This window comes from Lycorma delicatula, chromosome 1, assembly GCF_047948215.1.
Source record: "Lycorma delicatula isolate Av1 chromosome 1, ASM4794821v1, whole genome shotgun sequence".
In the NCBI taxonomy this organism is placed as follows: domain Eukaryota; kingdom Metazoa; phylum Arthropoda; class Insecta; order Hemiptera; family Fulgoridae; genus Lycorma; species Lycorma delicatula.
Window position 1 is genome coordinate 102,156,542 of NC_134455.1, and position 17,935 is coordinate 102,174,476.

The 17,935-nt window shown below is 28.2% G+C and overlaps 1 protein-coding gene across 4 annotated transcripts in view; it reads right to left on the bottom strand.

Moving 5' to 3' along the window:
• osy (ABC transporter oskyddad) overlaps positions 1-17,935 on the bottom strand; it is a 283,517-nt gene that overhangs the window by 46,730 nt on the left and 218,852 nt on the right. For all 4 annotated transcript variants that reach the window (XM_075358389.1, XM_075358396.1, XM_075358404.1 and 1 more), the window contains 6 exons: positions 11,859-11,966; positions 9,502-9,595; positions 8,360-8,542; positions 5,111-5,239; positions 1,679-1,803; positions 221-425 (listed from right to left, as the gene is read on the bottom strand). In XM_075358389.1, the coding sequence (XP_075214504.1) occupies positions 221-425; positions 1,679-1,803; positions 5,111-5,239; positions 8,360-8,542; positions 9,502-9,595; positions 11,859-11,966 (844 nt within the window). The remainder of the gene's footprint in view (positions 1-220; positions 426-1,678; positions 1,804-5,110; positions 5,240-8,359; positions 8,543-9,501; positions 9,596-11,858; positions 11,967-17,935) is intronic.

Sequence of the window (17,935 nt, forward strand, 5' to 3'; positions counted from 1 at the left end):
TTGCCAAGTCTGCTAGAATATATATGTATGTGTGAACATATATATATACTGCTAGGATGCTCAACTACAAATTCATAAACCTATGTATACATGTATGGGTGTGTGCAAGTATGTATTCATGTATTTCATGTTTCATAATGATAGGCATATCAGTTATATCATTCTTATGTATAGGCATATTATGAATCTTTCAAAGAAAAAAAATTAATAATATAATTACCAGTATATGAGATTGAGCTCTTAGGTGCCTCAAATAACGACAACTCAGGTTATGAAAAACACAGCCATCATATTCTTTACATGCAGCTGTATCATTTGTTTCATAATTTACTACAGCTAGTTTTAATGCTTGAGGATCTTTTCCAATTGAAAGACAAAACAGAACAATTTGAGCTACTGGAAGGCCAATTATAAACAGCATAACACTGTAACAGAAAAATAAAATTATATTAGATTGCAACGTTTGCGGATTAGTTTTAAATACAGAAATCAAATCATAAACACATAAGAATGTTTTACAAATAAAATCTCAAATATATATTATTACTACTATGTTGGTGTGATTCAAATTGATTTAATCAAGTAATTACAGAGTTACATAATTAAATCAAGTAACTTGATTTACTTAGAGTTTGTTCGTAAGACAAACTCAATTACTGTTACCTTCTTTTTATATTAATATGTGACCCATTGGATAAAACTTGGCCTCTTACTTGTTTCAAAATCTATCATGATTTGGGTAGAATCTTCTGTATGGATGACAGGTAATGATACAACTCCATATAGGTCATCAAATATTCAAATTATTGTCTGACACTAAATTTCCTTTGTCATTTATCATCTGTCTACATCCCACTCAAAATCATCTTGAATTTTATTTCCATATCATGGAAACCAACCACCAACAAATAATTTTAAAAAATATTATTCAAAAATATACTGCAATTAAATGAAATGTATTATGTTAGAATGGTAACATAATGAAAAGTGATATCAAGACAAAAAAAAAATTAATAACTTTGATAATCTATATCGAACATCAGCATTTCTGAGTAAGAATAAGCTTGTTGGTATGTCAGCATCATATATGTTTGACAGAAATAGTATGGTATGATTGGTAGCAGGAAAAATGTGTAGTATGTCAACAATGATTTACTCTGGAAAGATTAAGAAATAAAGGAAAGAGAAAGTGAACTAGAAGGTATGTAAGTATGTAATGGATTAAAGGAGAAAAAAGAGTGGATAGAACGAAAGTTGAAAGTTCTACATTTCATATTTTATTCATTATAATTTAACTGCATTATATATGTATAATTAAAGGACCTATTTATTTCAGGATGAGCAGTACAGGAAATATGACATACTAAGTTAGAATGTAATTATTAAACTGTTGTAAAACTTACCTTCAATTTCTGAGCAAATTTGAACTATAAAAGTTCAAATAAACATAGTAAAAATGTCATCATTTAACTACGGATGAATTAATTTAAAATTACAGATTTTGTTGTTAAATTAACTTTCTGCACATAATCTACTGCAACTAATAATTATTAAATTCATACATGTGATTTTTGTTAACTGTAAATAAAAGTATCATAATAAAATCTAATTAATTAATTTTTTTAGAATTTAATTATTATTGCAGATATATTGCACAGAAAAAAATAAGTATACTAACGGAACATTTCGTAACATCCAAAGTGAGTTCTTCCAGACAAGTGCCTTCATGTGATGAGGTGTAAACACTGATACATAATCCATCCATGTCCAATTGACATCATCTTCTGGTGGCATAGGATCTACCTAGAAACAGCACTTGGAGAAATATATACAAATCCATGAAAACAAATTTTTCATTATCTTTAAAAATATCTAATACGAACAAAAAGTTAGATACAATATACTCATACCGCAAATAAAGAAATTATCCATAATTAATAGGTAAAAGTTTAAAAAAAGTCATTTTTATTAAACTTGAGAAAAGATAAAAAAATCTGTTGTATTTCAGCTATATAATAATAATTATCAGACCAGGAATAACAATGATTAACAGTAAATCAGATCAGCTAAAACATATCTTTAGGATTTTATTATGTAAATGAACTTTTAACCTGTTTCATAGATAGATTTTAATCGTACTCCCTGAATAAGTTTGTTGTGATTATTAAATGAATATAATTATACTGGTTGTATTCAATATAACATTTTGTGCCATCAATATATGTAATTTAAAAAAATATATATGTACACACACTTACGATTCAGATGTATATATAATTTGAATAAATAAATAAATACAAAGTCAAAATAGTATTCTGCTCATTATTTAACTGTATTTGCTAATCATATATAAAAGAGAGATGCAAAGATATTACTAAGAGTACTTGAACAAAAAATGTCCGAGAATCATTGGTAATGAACCAAGCTTATCAAGCCTTCAAAATATTTATAAAATATATTATGAATTTATAAATGAAACAGATCTGTTAATAGAACATGTTGTCAAATAACACAATATAAGTGCAAGGAGAATGATGATTTTAATAATTTACTTTAAAATGAAAAATTTGAGTCTATCGTATAACAATAACAGCATTTTTCTTTATTTTTAAATTAATGATTTTTTTTAATTAAATGAAATTACAATAGAAGATAAATAATATTTTATGAGAGTTAATAAAAATAATGTTTTAAATTCAAGAAAAATATTTATGAAATCAATATTTTTTATTACATCAATACAATCTTTGAACTTAAATTTAAAGCAGGTATTATTATTACCTTGCTTAAATGTAATTTAAACCTTAAAAATACAGACAAATTTATATAATATATATGTATGTAAAAGAAAATAAATTCAGTCTGAAATAAGCAGCCCCAATAATTTGAATTATTACAACTAATATCTATGCAGAATATATGTTCTGAACTGCAAAAGAGCAAGCAACATTGAATATCCTTCTACAATTTAAAGGAGGATAAGAGCTCATAATGATAACAAACTGGGTTGATCTAGTGGTGAACATGTCTTCCCAAATCAGTTGATTTGGAAGTTGAAAGTTCCAGCATTCAAGTCCTAGTAAAGAGAGTTACTTTTGTACGGATTTGAATATTAGATAGTGGATACTGGTGTTCTTCAGTGGTTGGGTTTCAATTAACGACACATCTCAGGAATGGTTGACCTGAGACTGTTCAAGACTACACATCATTTACACTCACACATATATCATCCTTATTCATCCTCTAAAGTAATACTTGAACGATAATTCCTGGAGGCTAAACAGGATAAAAAAGAGCTCATAATGGAGTACAGCTCTTTGCAATTTAAATTCAACATGGCTAACTTATAGATCCTACATTCCGTAATCATTTACAAATCTGAAATTCATTGAAAGGAACTGAACAAAATATTTTGAAACTGAAGGCAAATTCTTGATTATATACTTCTAATCCATAATGTTGGTAGGAGGCAATGATGCTCATAATCTTTTCTACTACATTCAAAAAGATCCTCTCTGTATCAAATATACAGATTTCATTCTTGTTTTTAAAGACATTCTTGTTTTAAAAGTTTATTAGAAACTTTTTAGGTAAAAATGATCACAATGTGAATTTGGTGTATGTTTAGGAAGAAAACAATTTATGTCTCTTCATGAGACTGGATGCAGGAAGAATTGTTTTGTACATGAAGAAGTGAATATGGTTGTGTCTTGAGAATATCATACATATAGCTCATACTTCTTGAAAGCAGCTTGTCTTTAAGTTGAAGGTTTTTGATATGACACAAAGGCATAGAGTATTTAAGCAATTACAAAAATGGTGTTTATGAAGAAACTTCCTCATATTAATTTCTAATTAGTTTTCTTATAGAATTACGAGGTACATGTTGTTATTGTCTACAACTGAAATCAGCATTCTAGAACGGTCACCTCTTAGTAGAATTTAGTAGTTTTCCAATAGCATGAACAACTCCTACTGATGTTAGAAAGTGCATCTTTATCAATGACTTTGTGATCTGTTTTAGTAGGAACACCATGATAGTACATTATAAGTTACAAGCCATTACTGGCATAATAGGTGAAAGAGAGTCTAGATTTAAACTGTTAGCCAAAACAATTCTTTTTTAAAAGATTCAAAGAACTTTTTAAAAGAATTACCAAATCTTGTTCTTAGTGAAAAAGCTAATCCTATAAAATAAAAAAAATAAATTTCTTGATGTGATCTTTGATAAGGCACTACCATAATGAAAACTACTTTTCTATCAGTGGGTTGCCAAATGCAGAAGGATGATAGTAATTTTAAGATGCCTGCCAAACATCAAATGGGAATAAAAAAGAATCTTGTTCAATTAAACATCTTAATAACTGAAACTGAAATTGAATTTTTATTGTAGTGCTTGATATACCTCTCCTCAGCATCCAAGAGCTGTCCATATTTGTTGCATATGCTTCTTTCCACTACTACTAGATATTTCACTGTTGCTTTTTGTACAAGTTGTATTGTTATTCTTTATTACAGATTGAAAATGCTTTCAGTGTGTTTCAGACAGGATTTCCTGCTCATTGAAGTTCAGTCAATTTTACTTCAATACCATATCATGTTAACAAACTCATCAAAAATATTTGAACCAAACAGATTAATTTCTGAACGACTTTATTCATCAGAAATCCTTTGAAACTTTTTCATAATAGTGTAACCAAAACCTACTGGTGTCAAAGCTTGTGAAATGATGGTCAGTCATACTATTGTCTCTTTTAGAGTTCTTCTATAATTGGTAAGTGAATTTCCACTTTGAAATTTGTCCTTTAGAAGGACAATAAGGAACTTTAAAACTATCTACTCATAGTTCCAGAAAGCCAACCAGAGTTGTTTTTATAAATTTTAGAACAGAAATGGCAATTTAAAAAATGTAATAAACCAAAACACACTCAGAACACTTTTTTATTTTGAAATACACTAATCATCACAAAACTTACAGGATTCACAAATAAAAAACTGAAGTTACCCACAAGAAAGATCTATTCAATTTATGAAAATTTGTAAATTAAAACAAGACAATCAAAATAATGATAAAAGTATTAGTGACAAATAACAATTTTAAACTGCTTACAGGCTCATTAACTCTTGGAGTTCCCCTAAGACTCATGGAGCTGACACTGTCACCAAATTCTCCACTGATTTCTGATGTATTATCAAATGCCTGATTTATAGTGCCCTGATCCTGCTGAAGATTCAGTTCCTGAAATAACCGCAAAATTACAATTGAAATCTCACAAATGATTTAGAATGATTCAAGTTCTGTAAAAAGTAAAAGTCTGTGACAAAAAATGGAATAAGATGCAAAACCTTTTAAATATTTACAAATATAAATACATATATCATTATTATATTATATTGATCCAAATCTAAACTTTTTTAATAAATCTAAACACAAATAAACAAATATGGAAAACAGATTTTACAAATAATTTTTCAAATTTCAATTTCAATTTTTTTTAAAATTCTTTTCATTAGAAATAAAACTATAAAAATGAAATAAGGCAAAAAACAATTAAGAAAAATTAAACAAGAAACACCAGTTTTCAGTCATTTCTATCAATCAGTTGACTAAATTAAATAATACTCTCTCTCTAAATATATATATATATATATATACATATATATATAATACACTATTAATTGTTCATAATTTTTCAGTTACAGGCATAAACATATTTCTTTCAACAAAATAATTAATTATAGAAGAAAAAATTAAAATTCTCATAAATTTGCTTTTTTCCCATTTTAATTATTGTAATAATGCTACAAATACACTCTCATCCAATTTCGAACCTCTTCAAAACAAAAATAAAATTCATACCTTAGTTGATTATGAAATCTATCATATATAAATTTAATAATGAATACTTTTGCTTGAAAACAGTTTACTTAGTACACGGTTTACTGTTTTCTAAGTTTATGTTTAAATAATTAGAAAAGATTCAGCAGTCCTTATATTTCATACATAGTTAATATGAATATAAATACTGAATCTTAATTTGATCGACTTTCATACTTCCTAGTTTGGACTTTCATTTATAAGTCATACAACAAAATAGTTGATTAGAGCAACTTATGTGACAGATACAGTGAAACTTTATACAGTAATGATATGTGGTACATTTCTTTGATCTATAAACAACCAGATCACTACAAAAAGTTACTGGTAAATCTGTTTCTTACCATTTAATACAGTAAGGTGGCAAAAGATTTTTATTACAATAAAACTGAATGTTAACAGTAATTATAATGCTATTTGATTGGTAATTCCATTAAACAGAATAGTTTTAAAGAATAGCACTGTGAATAGTTATAGTTTAAATTAATTAAAATGTAGTATTAATATCATTATGTTTTAAATTAGGCGAATTTGAACTATAAATATGCGTATTATTTACTAACAAAGAACTACATAATTAAAATTAAATTGGAAGTCATTAAAAGTTTTTATTGAACCATAATTTAAGAATTAAATTACAATTAAATTTAATTTCTAATTTTACTTTAATTAAAATAAGGTAGGTCTATCAAAAAAAAGTAATTAAACATTTTATTAAGTAAAAAACTAATATAACATCTAATTATTAATTCTTTTATAATTGTTAATGAGTGAAACTGGGGAATATATCTTTTCCAACTACTAAATGCAAATGCACTGTGAATAAAGATAACTGAATCAAAGTCAGTTGTTTTTAAATATATGTTGAAAGCCTATTATATTTAAGAAGAGGTTCATTAAATAATCATGAAACTAAACTTTATATAATATTTTGATTTTATAGAAAAGAAATCTAAGTTACTTACAGAGTATTTGTTATGACTTAACTTATACTTTTGGGACCTAATTGTGACAAAAAACATAGGGAGTCTCTATATATGGTTGCAAGAATATACAAATACGTGTGCATGCCAAACCCCCTCCCACCCACACATACACACACAGACATATACACACATAAATTAACATAAAAGGTGTGTTCCAGGAGGTTCCTGCTAAACTTTATAGGCATATTAAAGTAAGTGATTTTTTCATATAAACATGATATATGGAAATACGTTTGTCCCACAAGATGGGACGAAAACTACAGCTGCCAATTTTATAACTTAAATTTGTTCTGATATTGCAGAAATATAGTTGAAATAATATTTCATAAATATTGTTTATGAAGTATTATAAAAATACAAAAAACTGAAAAATTAAATAAGTAAAACGCAGTTTAGTAGCAGGCTTTAAATTTAATTAAATTACATAAAATAAAAATTATAAAACTTTTTCACATCAAAATTGAATTTAAAAAATTAAATTATTGGTGAAATTTGTTATTTAAAATCTAAAAATATTAACAGCTTATCAATAACTAAGTGTTGTATATTATATTTGTAAAGTTCAGCAGGAACCTCCAAGAACATTCTGTATAATTACAGGGATCATCAAAAGAGGTATCTCTGATTTAATGAGTAATTAATTAAAATTTAATTGTTAATTAAATTTAAAATGTTCAATGCATAGAAAAAATGTGAGTTTATTCCTTATCTTATGTAGACTCTTTAAGAAAATAGACTGTTTTTAATGTAGTCTCAGAAAAAATCTAGAGGAATCAGATCAGGGTTTCTTGCTGATTATTGAAAGACTGCCTCTTCTAATCCAACAATTAAACAAAAATAGGGAAACCTATTTTTGAGATCATCTTGTACATTTAAACATGGAAGTGCATGTGCAATTTCAAATATTTCTGAAGCAGATTTTAGATAATTATTTTAAACATATTATGCCCCCAGATTGATGAGCAATAGATCTACAATATATATGTTTGGCAAATATGTGTATGATTGTCTCAAATACTCACATTCTCTTCTAATTTTCATTCGCCAGAAGATTCACTTATTATAAGTGTATTTTCTGTTTCCTTAACTGACTAATCTAACGAATTACGATCTTACTCACAGAAACATCTTGATCCTAAGAACAATAATACAATTGTTACACTATTACAACTGATTTAAGCTCATCATGTGGTTTCTGTTGCATTGTCACAAATTGACTAACAAATGTGGATCCTTATGGGGATATTCAAAATCAATGCAGTAGTCAAAATAAAAACCGTGATTATTTCTAATTCATTACAATAATCAAAATAAGTTGATTATAACTAAGATATGTTATACTGAAACCATTGACATTTTTTTCATCGATGCTGTATATACAAAACAGAGCATTTTATACACACATACTCACGTACAACATATTTAACTACAAAAGACAATAATTATTTGTTTTGTTTTATGTACAAAAAAAATCTAATTTTTATTATATACTAACCGGCATTGTAGCAGCTGCTGCAGCTGTAACTTCCAATAATATGCTACTTCGCCTCCTCTTGAAACGGTTCTGAAGTAAACTTAGTTTAAGAAATACATCCTCTAAATTGTCACAATTATGTTTATTTAAAAGAGATGTTGGAGATTCTTCTGCCAAGAATCGACCTCCTCGCATGAGTCCAATCTGTTCAATAAATAATCACTGTCAATATTTCTTTGAAGATGAATTCAACAATACAACATCACTGATGACAAAATCTAATAACAGTTTTTCTGCAGTAAACAAAAAAAATAAATATATTGATAACTATTTTCAAAAGAAGTTGCAAGGGTGCAATTTTTTTGAAAACTTGCAAGGGTGCAATCATAAATTTCCCAGTACTAGAACATTTGATTTTGTATTACAGCAAACCGCAAGACTATCGTCCACAGCAGGCTACATTACATTGTCATTACATGACAATGTAATGAAAAATGTACATTTTGCACTCTGCACTTTATTTAATGAAACTTGTTTTCGTTACTTTAGAATTGTTTACATGTTTTAATTTCAGATTTTTATAATTGCTTATATCTCTGCATGATGTAAAAATATTTTTATGAACATTGGTAAAGATCTTTTACACAGGAATTCCAAATATCTCTGATTTATTAAAATGTTATCAAATTTCTTCAATTTGCCAAAAAGGGCATTTTTTATTTCTTAATTTCAAATATTGGCTTTAATTAATTTAATTATTTAAAAAAGAAGTCTCAAAATGTTATACTAAATAAGAAACATGCTTCAAACTACTACTTAATAATCTTTAACAAAGCTCCAGAATATACTAAAAACAGCTGAGACTGGTAGAATGTTCTTAAATTAATTGGCTGACGCCTAAATTGTTAACTAAGGGCTACAGCTATTCTATTGCTTTTAGGCTATGAAATAAAAAAATGTGATTTTAACTTATATTTATAAATAAATATAACATTATAAATAAATATATATATATGTATGTGTGTAATACATATTATATATATATCTACATAATGTATACATATATATGATGCACTTGGGTAGACTACGTCTCCCAATAATCTTGGATCTATCAATGCATCAAATACTACAAAATAAAAACAATCAAAGAAAAGCGTACTGACCAAACCTGCTTGTCTTGTTTCATCAATGTAGTGGGTAGTTATAATAACTGTAGTATGACTATCTGAAGTGATGTTTACTAAATGATCCCAAATACTGTAAAAAGTACATAATTAAATTAGCATTTTTCTTAATTTCAAAGCTAATTAAGTTTTTTAAAAATTAAAACAGGAAAAAAGAAGAATTTCAATAAATATATGTAATAAAAACATTAATATAGTATGTAACTTGACTATGTTAATCAATATAATCATAATAAGGATATATGTGTGATAATTCAATAATATATTGAATATATGTGATGATATAATTTTTTATTTATTTAAAAAATAAATAAAAAATTATTTATAACCCAAAGGTTATAAATAATTTTTTTTTTATCACCCCAAAGGGGTGATACTCATTGTTATATCATAAGATATTTGTATTTCATAATAATGTATCAGTTTTTATATTTATAATCAACATTAATGATTCTTTAATTATTTAGGATATACCAACGTCAATCCCAAATTAATGAAAAAAGATAAATGTAAGAACTCTTAAAATTATGTTTTGTGAAAAAAGATGTGATTTAAATCATGGAACTCTATAGAAGTATAGATGTATGAATACAATTGGAAAAAATTCAAAGTTAATAAATTTAACATTAATTATCATGAATTGAATTATTTGTTCCTCACATAATGTCTATATTACATTTTATTATCACAATAATTAGAAATTAGAATTTCATAAGGAGAGGGACTGGTAATTTTTTAATTATATTTTTTAGTGAAATTACTAAAATGTTCTATTCAGCTATCCAACAGATACCATGAAAAATAATGATTATACATAATAAAGTACATTAAAAACACTTAAGTTCAGTTGTATGCTAATAATTGCCCACATCAAAACTCTTTTATGACAATACTGTGACTAAAATCTTTGATATATTCTTGATATTACTGATATATCTTACACACAAATTTACACTTGGTTTATTAATTACTAAGAAATGGTAATTAATCTTCTTATCTCTATAAAACAAAATAATATCTCATCTACTTTATAAAAATAATTATGACAAGCAACAACATAAAATAAATCCTTATTTCATATATTAATACGATATAACACCCAAATTGAAACAGAAGTGTTTTATTTTATATTATGTACTATGCTTTTAGTGTTTTATATTAAATAAGAAATTTAAAAAAGAAAAATAATTTTATCAGCTCTGTGCAGTGATGCAAAATATATCTAATACATCTACAAAAAACTGAAATATAGATGAACTGACAACAAGAATAAATATGTTAAATAAACAAGAATAAATATTCTTGTTGTCAGTTCATTTACATTTCAATTTTGTGACAATAAAAGAGATTTCTTACTTATGTTTAAAAAATAAATTTTCCCATAAAGAAAACTTTGTACATTCCCATTCTGTATCTCATTAGCTCCCACACCTAACCTATAATACTAGATTAGGAAATAATTATTTTCTGGACATAATACCTCAGAAGGCATTACTATATTCATTGAGTTTTACAGCTACAATTTAAATAACAGTGAATTAAAAATTTTTTCTGACAGAATACACTCGCTCATTAATTCATATCTCCAAGTAGTTCATTTACTTAGAAATGTCTTCCGAAAATAACCTACTCAGTGGTTCAGTAATGATTTTTTCCGATAACCCGATCAGATCAAATGGACTGGATTTTAAGACATTAAACAAAATAGTTAAGAGATTTTTCTAAATTTCTAGCTGGATAAACTTGCCAACATTTTCAATAACATTTACAAATTACAAAATATTAAAGTATTTTTAATTACAGAAATAACTAATCCTTCCAATTGGGAAAGACACCTTCTTATTAAAAAAATAGGAGATTCTGGGTTATATAACTAACTTCTTAACTAACTGATGATGAGAAAGTACTTCCCATTTAAATGAAAAGTGATTAAAAAAAATTGTAAAACCTTAACTCAATGAAAAATTATTATTCTTTCCATAAATTTTAATTTGCACTCAAGACATGTGAATATCATATACAGACAGGGAATACAACAAATAAAATAAATAAGTGTAACTTATAAAATATAATAGTAAATATAACTACATTAGCTGTAGCATCAATATACTTAGAAATATTTAGAATTGATTTTATATTCTTTTTACAATATGTGGAGTTCTCAGAATGCAAATCATGAATTTTAATATTCAGCTTATCATTTATACCAATGCACTTACTAATATCATGCATAATGTTAAGTAAACATACATATCCAGTAATCATTCAGTTTCAACTAAATTCTTTCATAACATCTATTCATAAAATTTCAGAAGGAAAAATAAAAAATACTTTACTTTTGTCTTAAAACTGGATCAACACCTGCAGTTGGCTCATCTAGAATTAGAAGTTCTGGATCATGAAGAAGAGCTGCAGCAAGTGATACTCTCCTCTGCTGACCACCACTAAAAAATTTATTCTTAATGACAACCATTTTATGAAAAAAACGTATCTCAGCTGTTTTAAATGCAATACAGTTAAATGATAAAGTACAAATAAAAATAATAATTTATTTAGAAGCAAAAATTATTTATTGATGTTGCATAATTAAATAAACTGAGCATATAGAGCTTGCTAGGCAGTTGATATGTATATATAAACAGCTGCAAAACATAACAAACAATTGCCATATATAAAAAAACTTGATGTTTGCTCTTCAACACACTAAAATGTATTCAACTTTATGAGTGAAACATTTGTTTTTTACCCATTACTACATAGACATCACTATTTTTTGAGATAGCAAAAGTGATAAATAGAATTTGTACCTCTGGTGCTTGTTTATATGGATCAAAGCAATAAGAAAGACTAGATAATATAGTGTAGAACAGTGGTTCTCAAACTGATATTTATGCCACTGGTGGAACGTAGAGCTACTCAAGGTAGTTCACAAACAAACAAAAATACAAAAAAAACTATTATAATAAAAAAATACAAAAATTTTGTATTATGAGTATTATAATACAAGATTATTTGTTTAATAGTACAACAGATATTTATTATTAGTATTTAATATTATTAATACAGTGAAAAAATGTTCAGCATTTTAAAAAAATTAGGGTTCAAATACAGAGATAGAAGAACAATTGCTAACATGTACAGGAACCAAACAGCAACAATAACAATTGAAGAACATAAGAAAGAAGCCCTAATAAGAAAGGGAGTCCGACAAGGATGTTCCCTATCTCCGCTACTTTTTAATCTTTACATGGAACTAGCAGTTAATGATGTTAAAGAACAATTTAGATTCGGAGTAACAGTACAAGGTGAAAAGATAAAGATGCTACGATTTGCTGATGATATAGTAATTCTAGCCGAGAGTAAAAAGGATTTAGAAGAAACAATGAACGGCATAGATGAAGTCCTACGCAAGAACTATCGCATGAAAATAAACAAGAACAAAACAAAAGTAATGAAATGTAGTAGAAATAACAAAGATGGACCACTGAATGTGAAAATAGGAGAAGAAAAGATTATGGAGGTAGAAGAATTTTGTTATTTGGGAAGTAAAATTACTAAAGATGGACGAAGCAGAAGCAATATAAAATGCCGAATAGCACAAGCTAAACGAGCCTTCAGTAAGAAATATAATTTGTTTACATCAAAAATTAATTTAAATGTCAGGAAAAGATTTTTGAAAGTGTATGTTTGGAGTGTCGCTTTATATGGAAGTGAAACTTGGACAATCGGAGTATCTGAGAAGAAAAGATTAGAAGCTTTTGAAATGTGGTGCTATAGGAGAATGTTAAAAATCAGATGGGTGGATAAAGTGACAAATGAAGAGGTATTGCGGCAAATAGATGAAGAAAGAAGCATTTGGAAAAATATAGTTAAAAGAAGAGACAGACTTATAGGCCACATACTAAGGCATCCTGGAATAGTCGCTTTAATATTGGAAGGACAAGTAGAAGGGAAAAATTGTGTAGGCAGGCCACGTTTGGAGTATGTAAAACAAATTGCTGGGGATGTAGGATGTAGAGGGTATACTGAAATGAAACGACTAGCACTAGATAGGGAATCTTGGAGAGCTGCATCAAACCAGTCAAATGACTGAAGACAAAAAAAAAAAACAGTGAATTGGCAGTTCTTAAACTTTATTTGATGTATTACAATACAGAATTATTTTATCTAGCATTTTCTTTTTCCTTAATTTGAGGAAATTACTCATATGCAGCAACAACAAGAATATTAGTTTTTTGGCTAGCAAGAATGTAATGCTCATTTTACTTGCCGCAGCACACATGTAGCAACTTGTCTGTTTCATGTATGCACCGCATCACATGTGTATGAACAAGTTTCTTAATGACCACTATTAAAAGGATTGCAGTATTTCCCTCTAGCAGTTAGACAAGTTGTGCTTGCCTAAATCCATCTGAGTGGTAATCTGATTTGAAAATCTTGTTACTGTGTTAATTTTTCATTTGATAAAATTGAAATGCAAGTACTACCATGTGTATCCTGAAAGGATTTTTTTTTAGCTACATATTTATGTACTTTGGTTGAATTAATTTAGTTTAGTCAAAATAAAATGTAAATCAACAAGGATAAGTGACTTAATAGAGGAACGAAGATAAAACAGTCAGTTAAAAACTCTGTACCATTGAGCACTACTTCAGAATCAGAAATTGCAGTGAGTCAAGCTGTTTTTACTACTAAAATACAAAAACATTTGTGAGAAAATATGGGTCCTGAGTGTATTAATATTGATTTTTTTTTGTCACAAATGTAAGCAATGAACCAACCCTAATGTGTAAATATGTAATTTGCTCTGACATGCTTTCAAAACAAAGCATAAAACCCTCATAATTGAAATTGCACTTAGTACTAAACACTCAACGTTAAAAAAAATCTATTTTGTTTGAAAACTGGCAAAGATAAAATGCACAAAGAGAATTATGTTTTCTTTTGCAGGCAATACTCAAAAAGCAGTTAAGGCATCTTTCTTAGTGAGCTTAATTATAGCGAAGTGTGGAAAAGCTCATACAGTTGATGAAGAAGTAACCCACCCCGGGTTGGTCTAGTGGTTAACGCGTCTTCCCTAATCAGCTGATTTGGAAGTCGAGAGTTACAGCGTTCAAGTCCTAGTAAAGCCAGTTATTTTTACACGGATTTGAATACTAGATCGTGGATACCGGTGTTCTTTGGTGGTTGGGTTTCAATTAACCACACATCTCAGGAATGGTCGAGCTGAGAATGTACAAGACTACACTTCATTTACACTCATACATATCATCCTCATTCATCCTCTGAAGAATTATCTAAACGTTAGTTACCGGAGGCTAAACAGGAAAAAGAAAAGAAAGTTGATGAAGAAGTGTTGTCACCTACTGCAAAAGATATGGAGACTTATCTGTTGGATGAATAATCAGCTAAACAACTAGATATGATATAACTACTGTCATATGTATAGTGCACCGCAAAATTAAAAGCATGATATTAACGTTAAAGAGAACTTAATAGTTCAAGTCAAAAATAGTGATTTTTTTTCTCCACTCAACTTGATGAAAGCACAGATATAAGAAACTATATTCAACTTATGGTTTATTTATTTTGTGATGACCTATCAATATGAACTACCATTGATGAAATGTTTAAAAAACTGGATGACTTCTTTGCAGAAAATAAATTGAACTGGAAGCAATGACTGTCAGCTTGTGTTCTGATCGTGCCCAAGCTACAACAGGAAAATATGGAGGTGTTACGAAAGCAAAATCAGTTACAGAAAATTGTACTGTCACTCATTGCAGCATCTACAGAAAAGCTTTAGCAGTAAAACGGATGCCTAAACAATTTTAACAATTTAATGTTCTCCAGGAGGCCAACAAGGTAGTCAATTAGATTAAATCTCAGGCTTTAAACTCTCATCTATTTTCAAACTGTGTTCTGAAATGCACAGTGACCACATTCACTAAATGCTACACACAGAGGTGAGATGACTTTCCAAAGGAAAAATGCTAAGAAAGTCATTTGAGCTACATTCAGAAGTGCAGGTGTTCCTAATGGATGCCAATTTTGAACTGTGTGATCAATTGACAGATGAGCTATGCATCACAACACTTATCAGATATTTTCAATTGCCTCAATAACTAAAATTTAAGTTTACAGAGGGAAAAAACAAATTGATTTTCAGTAGATGACAAAATAAAGACATTTATCAAAAAATGTCAAACATAAATAATAGTGTTTTGAATGAAAACCTGTAGTTTTTCCAAATTTGGAAAAATTTGTGACAGTACACATTTGAAATGAAAGATAATCTCATCAGTAATATAAAATGTCATTATTTAATGCTCACTGAAACTTTTGAAGAATATTTTAAAAGAATACTATTCTGAATTTCTATGGATACAACCCTTTCATGTTGGATATCATTACTTGGACCCTAACTAAAAACAAAACAGAATATTTGATATGACTATTTTGTGATGGAGGTTTGAAAATAGAATTTATTAAATTAAAAGTAATGTGAATTTTGGCAAAAGATTAAAAATGAATATCCATTGGTGTCCAGTAAAGCATTGTTACTTTTAATCCCATTTTCTATCACATATCTTTATAAAATTAGATTCTCTCTAATATTGATAATAAAAAATAAATTTTGTAATAAACTGAACCTTGATCAAGATTGTTTTATCTCTTTATTTGTATAAAATTATTATCTCTTTTAACATTATTAAAAGATTTGTAATAAATAAACAGATTGTAAGACATGACAATTACAATAGTCAACCTTTTTTTGTATTACACTTAATTTTTAAAAGATTTTCCCAATATAATGTCATATATTACAGTAGTTTTTTAATACAATTAAGTACTCCTTTTTCCTTTACGAGTTGGTAAATTGTTTATTTTTTAGTCCGTTGTAATATAAAATAATTTGCTTTTATCAGACGATTCTCGGAGGTAAGAGGTTAATTTTTTTTAAAGATCTTACTGTATAAAGTATTTTCTCTCTTTATTTAACAGCAAACATTATACAATGATAAAACAAATATTTATACAAGTTAAAAATAGGGATTTATAGATCATTAAAACAATAATATTCTTTAGCTAAAGAAGGATAAGTTGTTGACTATGCAGAAGAGAAGTATTAATAAGTCAAAAGTAAGAAGAAACCTGGTTAAGTTGTTCTTTGAATGTGTAAAAGGATCCTGGACTAGTATGAAGTTATTCCAAACGAAAAAGAAATCTAAACATCTCTAATCAGGTAACATATAAAATTTTATTTCATCTATGGTGACTGATCTGAATTTATGAAATGTATTTCTAGTGACCTCTAAAAGCACTACAGAATCTAAGAAATGTCAATTAGGTCTTAGATTTCATGAAGGGAAAATCCTGAACTTCATGTCCCCGTGGTAGAGAAGGTGTCAATGATTTTATATATTACTGTTGGTTGGTATATACAAGAGGCTAACAAATGAAGGGACTGAACAGCTCCCAGATAAGGAACACCCCCCCCTCTTCAAAGTGCCAATGGCTTTTTGGTGGGCGGATGAGCAGTAGGGATTTGAGGCATTCTATTGACCCAGGGGTGAGAAATTGCCCACAAAGGTGGAAGAAACTTCTACAGGAAGTCAATGGCATTAAGATACAGAAGGCCATGGAGTACCACTGTATTACTTTTTCCTAGTCAGGTACCATGGTGATTTCTTTTGTTAAGTATTCAGAGGTAAAATACCCCCCCCCCCTGGATCTCTTGGTGAAGCAGGAGGTGTGTGTCATAGAAAAAACAAAGCAGTGAGAATAGGTACATGAAATGTGAGAACATTATTGTCATCAGGGAAGTTGGAAAACTTGAAGAGAGAAATAAAAATAAATAAAATAGAGTGGATATGGAAGGAATAAGTAAGCTTAGATGGTAGGGAAGAGGAGAGTTGAGAAGTGGTGAGGTTATACTGCTCAGGCATTGAAAGAGGAGAAAATGGAGTAGGAATAGCTGTAAAAAATAGTGTAGAGAAGAATAGAAAAAGTATTTTATCTGGATGATAGAGTAATAGCTTTAAGGAATGGAATGCTGCTAAAAGATTTAGTAATAGTTCAGGTGTACATGCTAATGTTGGAGTATGAGGATGAAGATACTGAAAAGATGTACAATAACAATGAGGAGTAGAAAATGAACAGGCTTGCTGTAAAATAATTATGGGGTACTAGAATGCAATGGTCAAAGAAGGCGAAGATGAAATGACAATGGCCAAGTTTGGATTAAGAACATGAAATGAAAGAGGAGACAGGCTAGGAGAATTTTGCAAAGAGAAGAATTTTTTCATTATGAATATGTCTTTTAAGAATCATAAACGAAGAATATATACTTGGACTAGACCAACAGATAGATCTCGCTTTTAGATAGATAAATTTTTGGTTGAAAATAGAT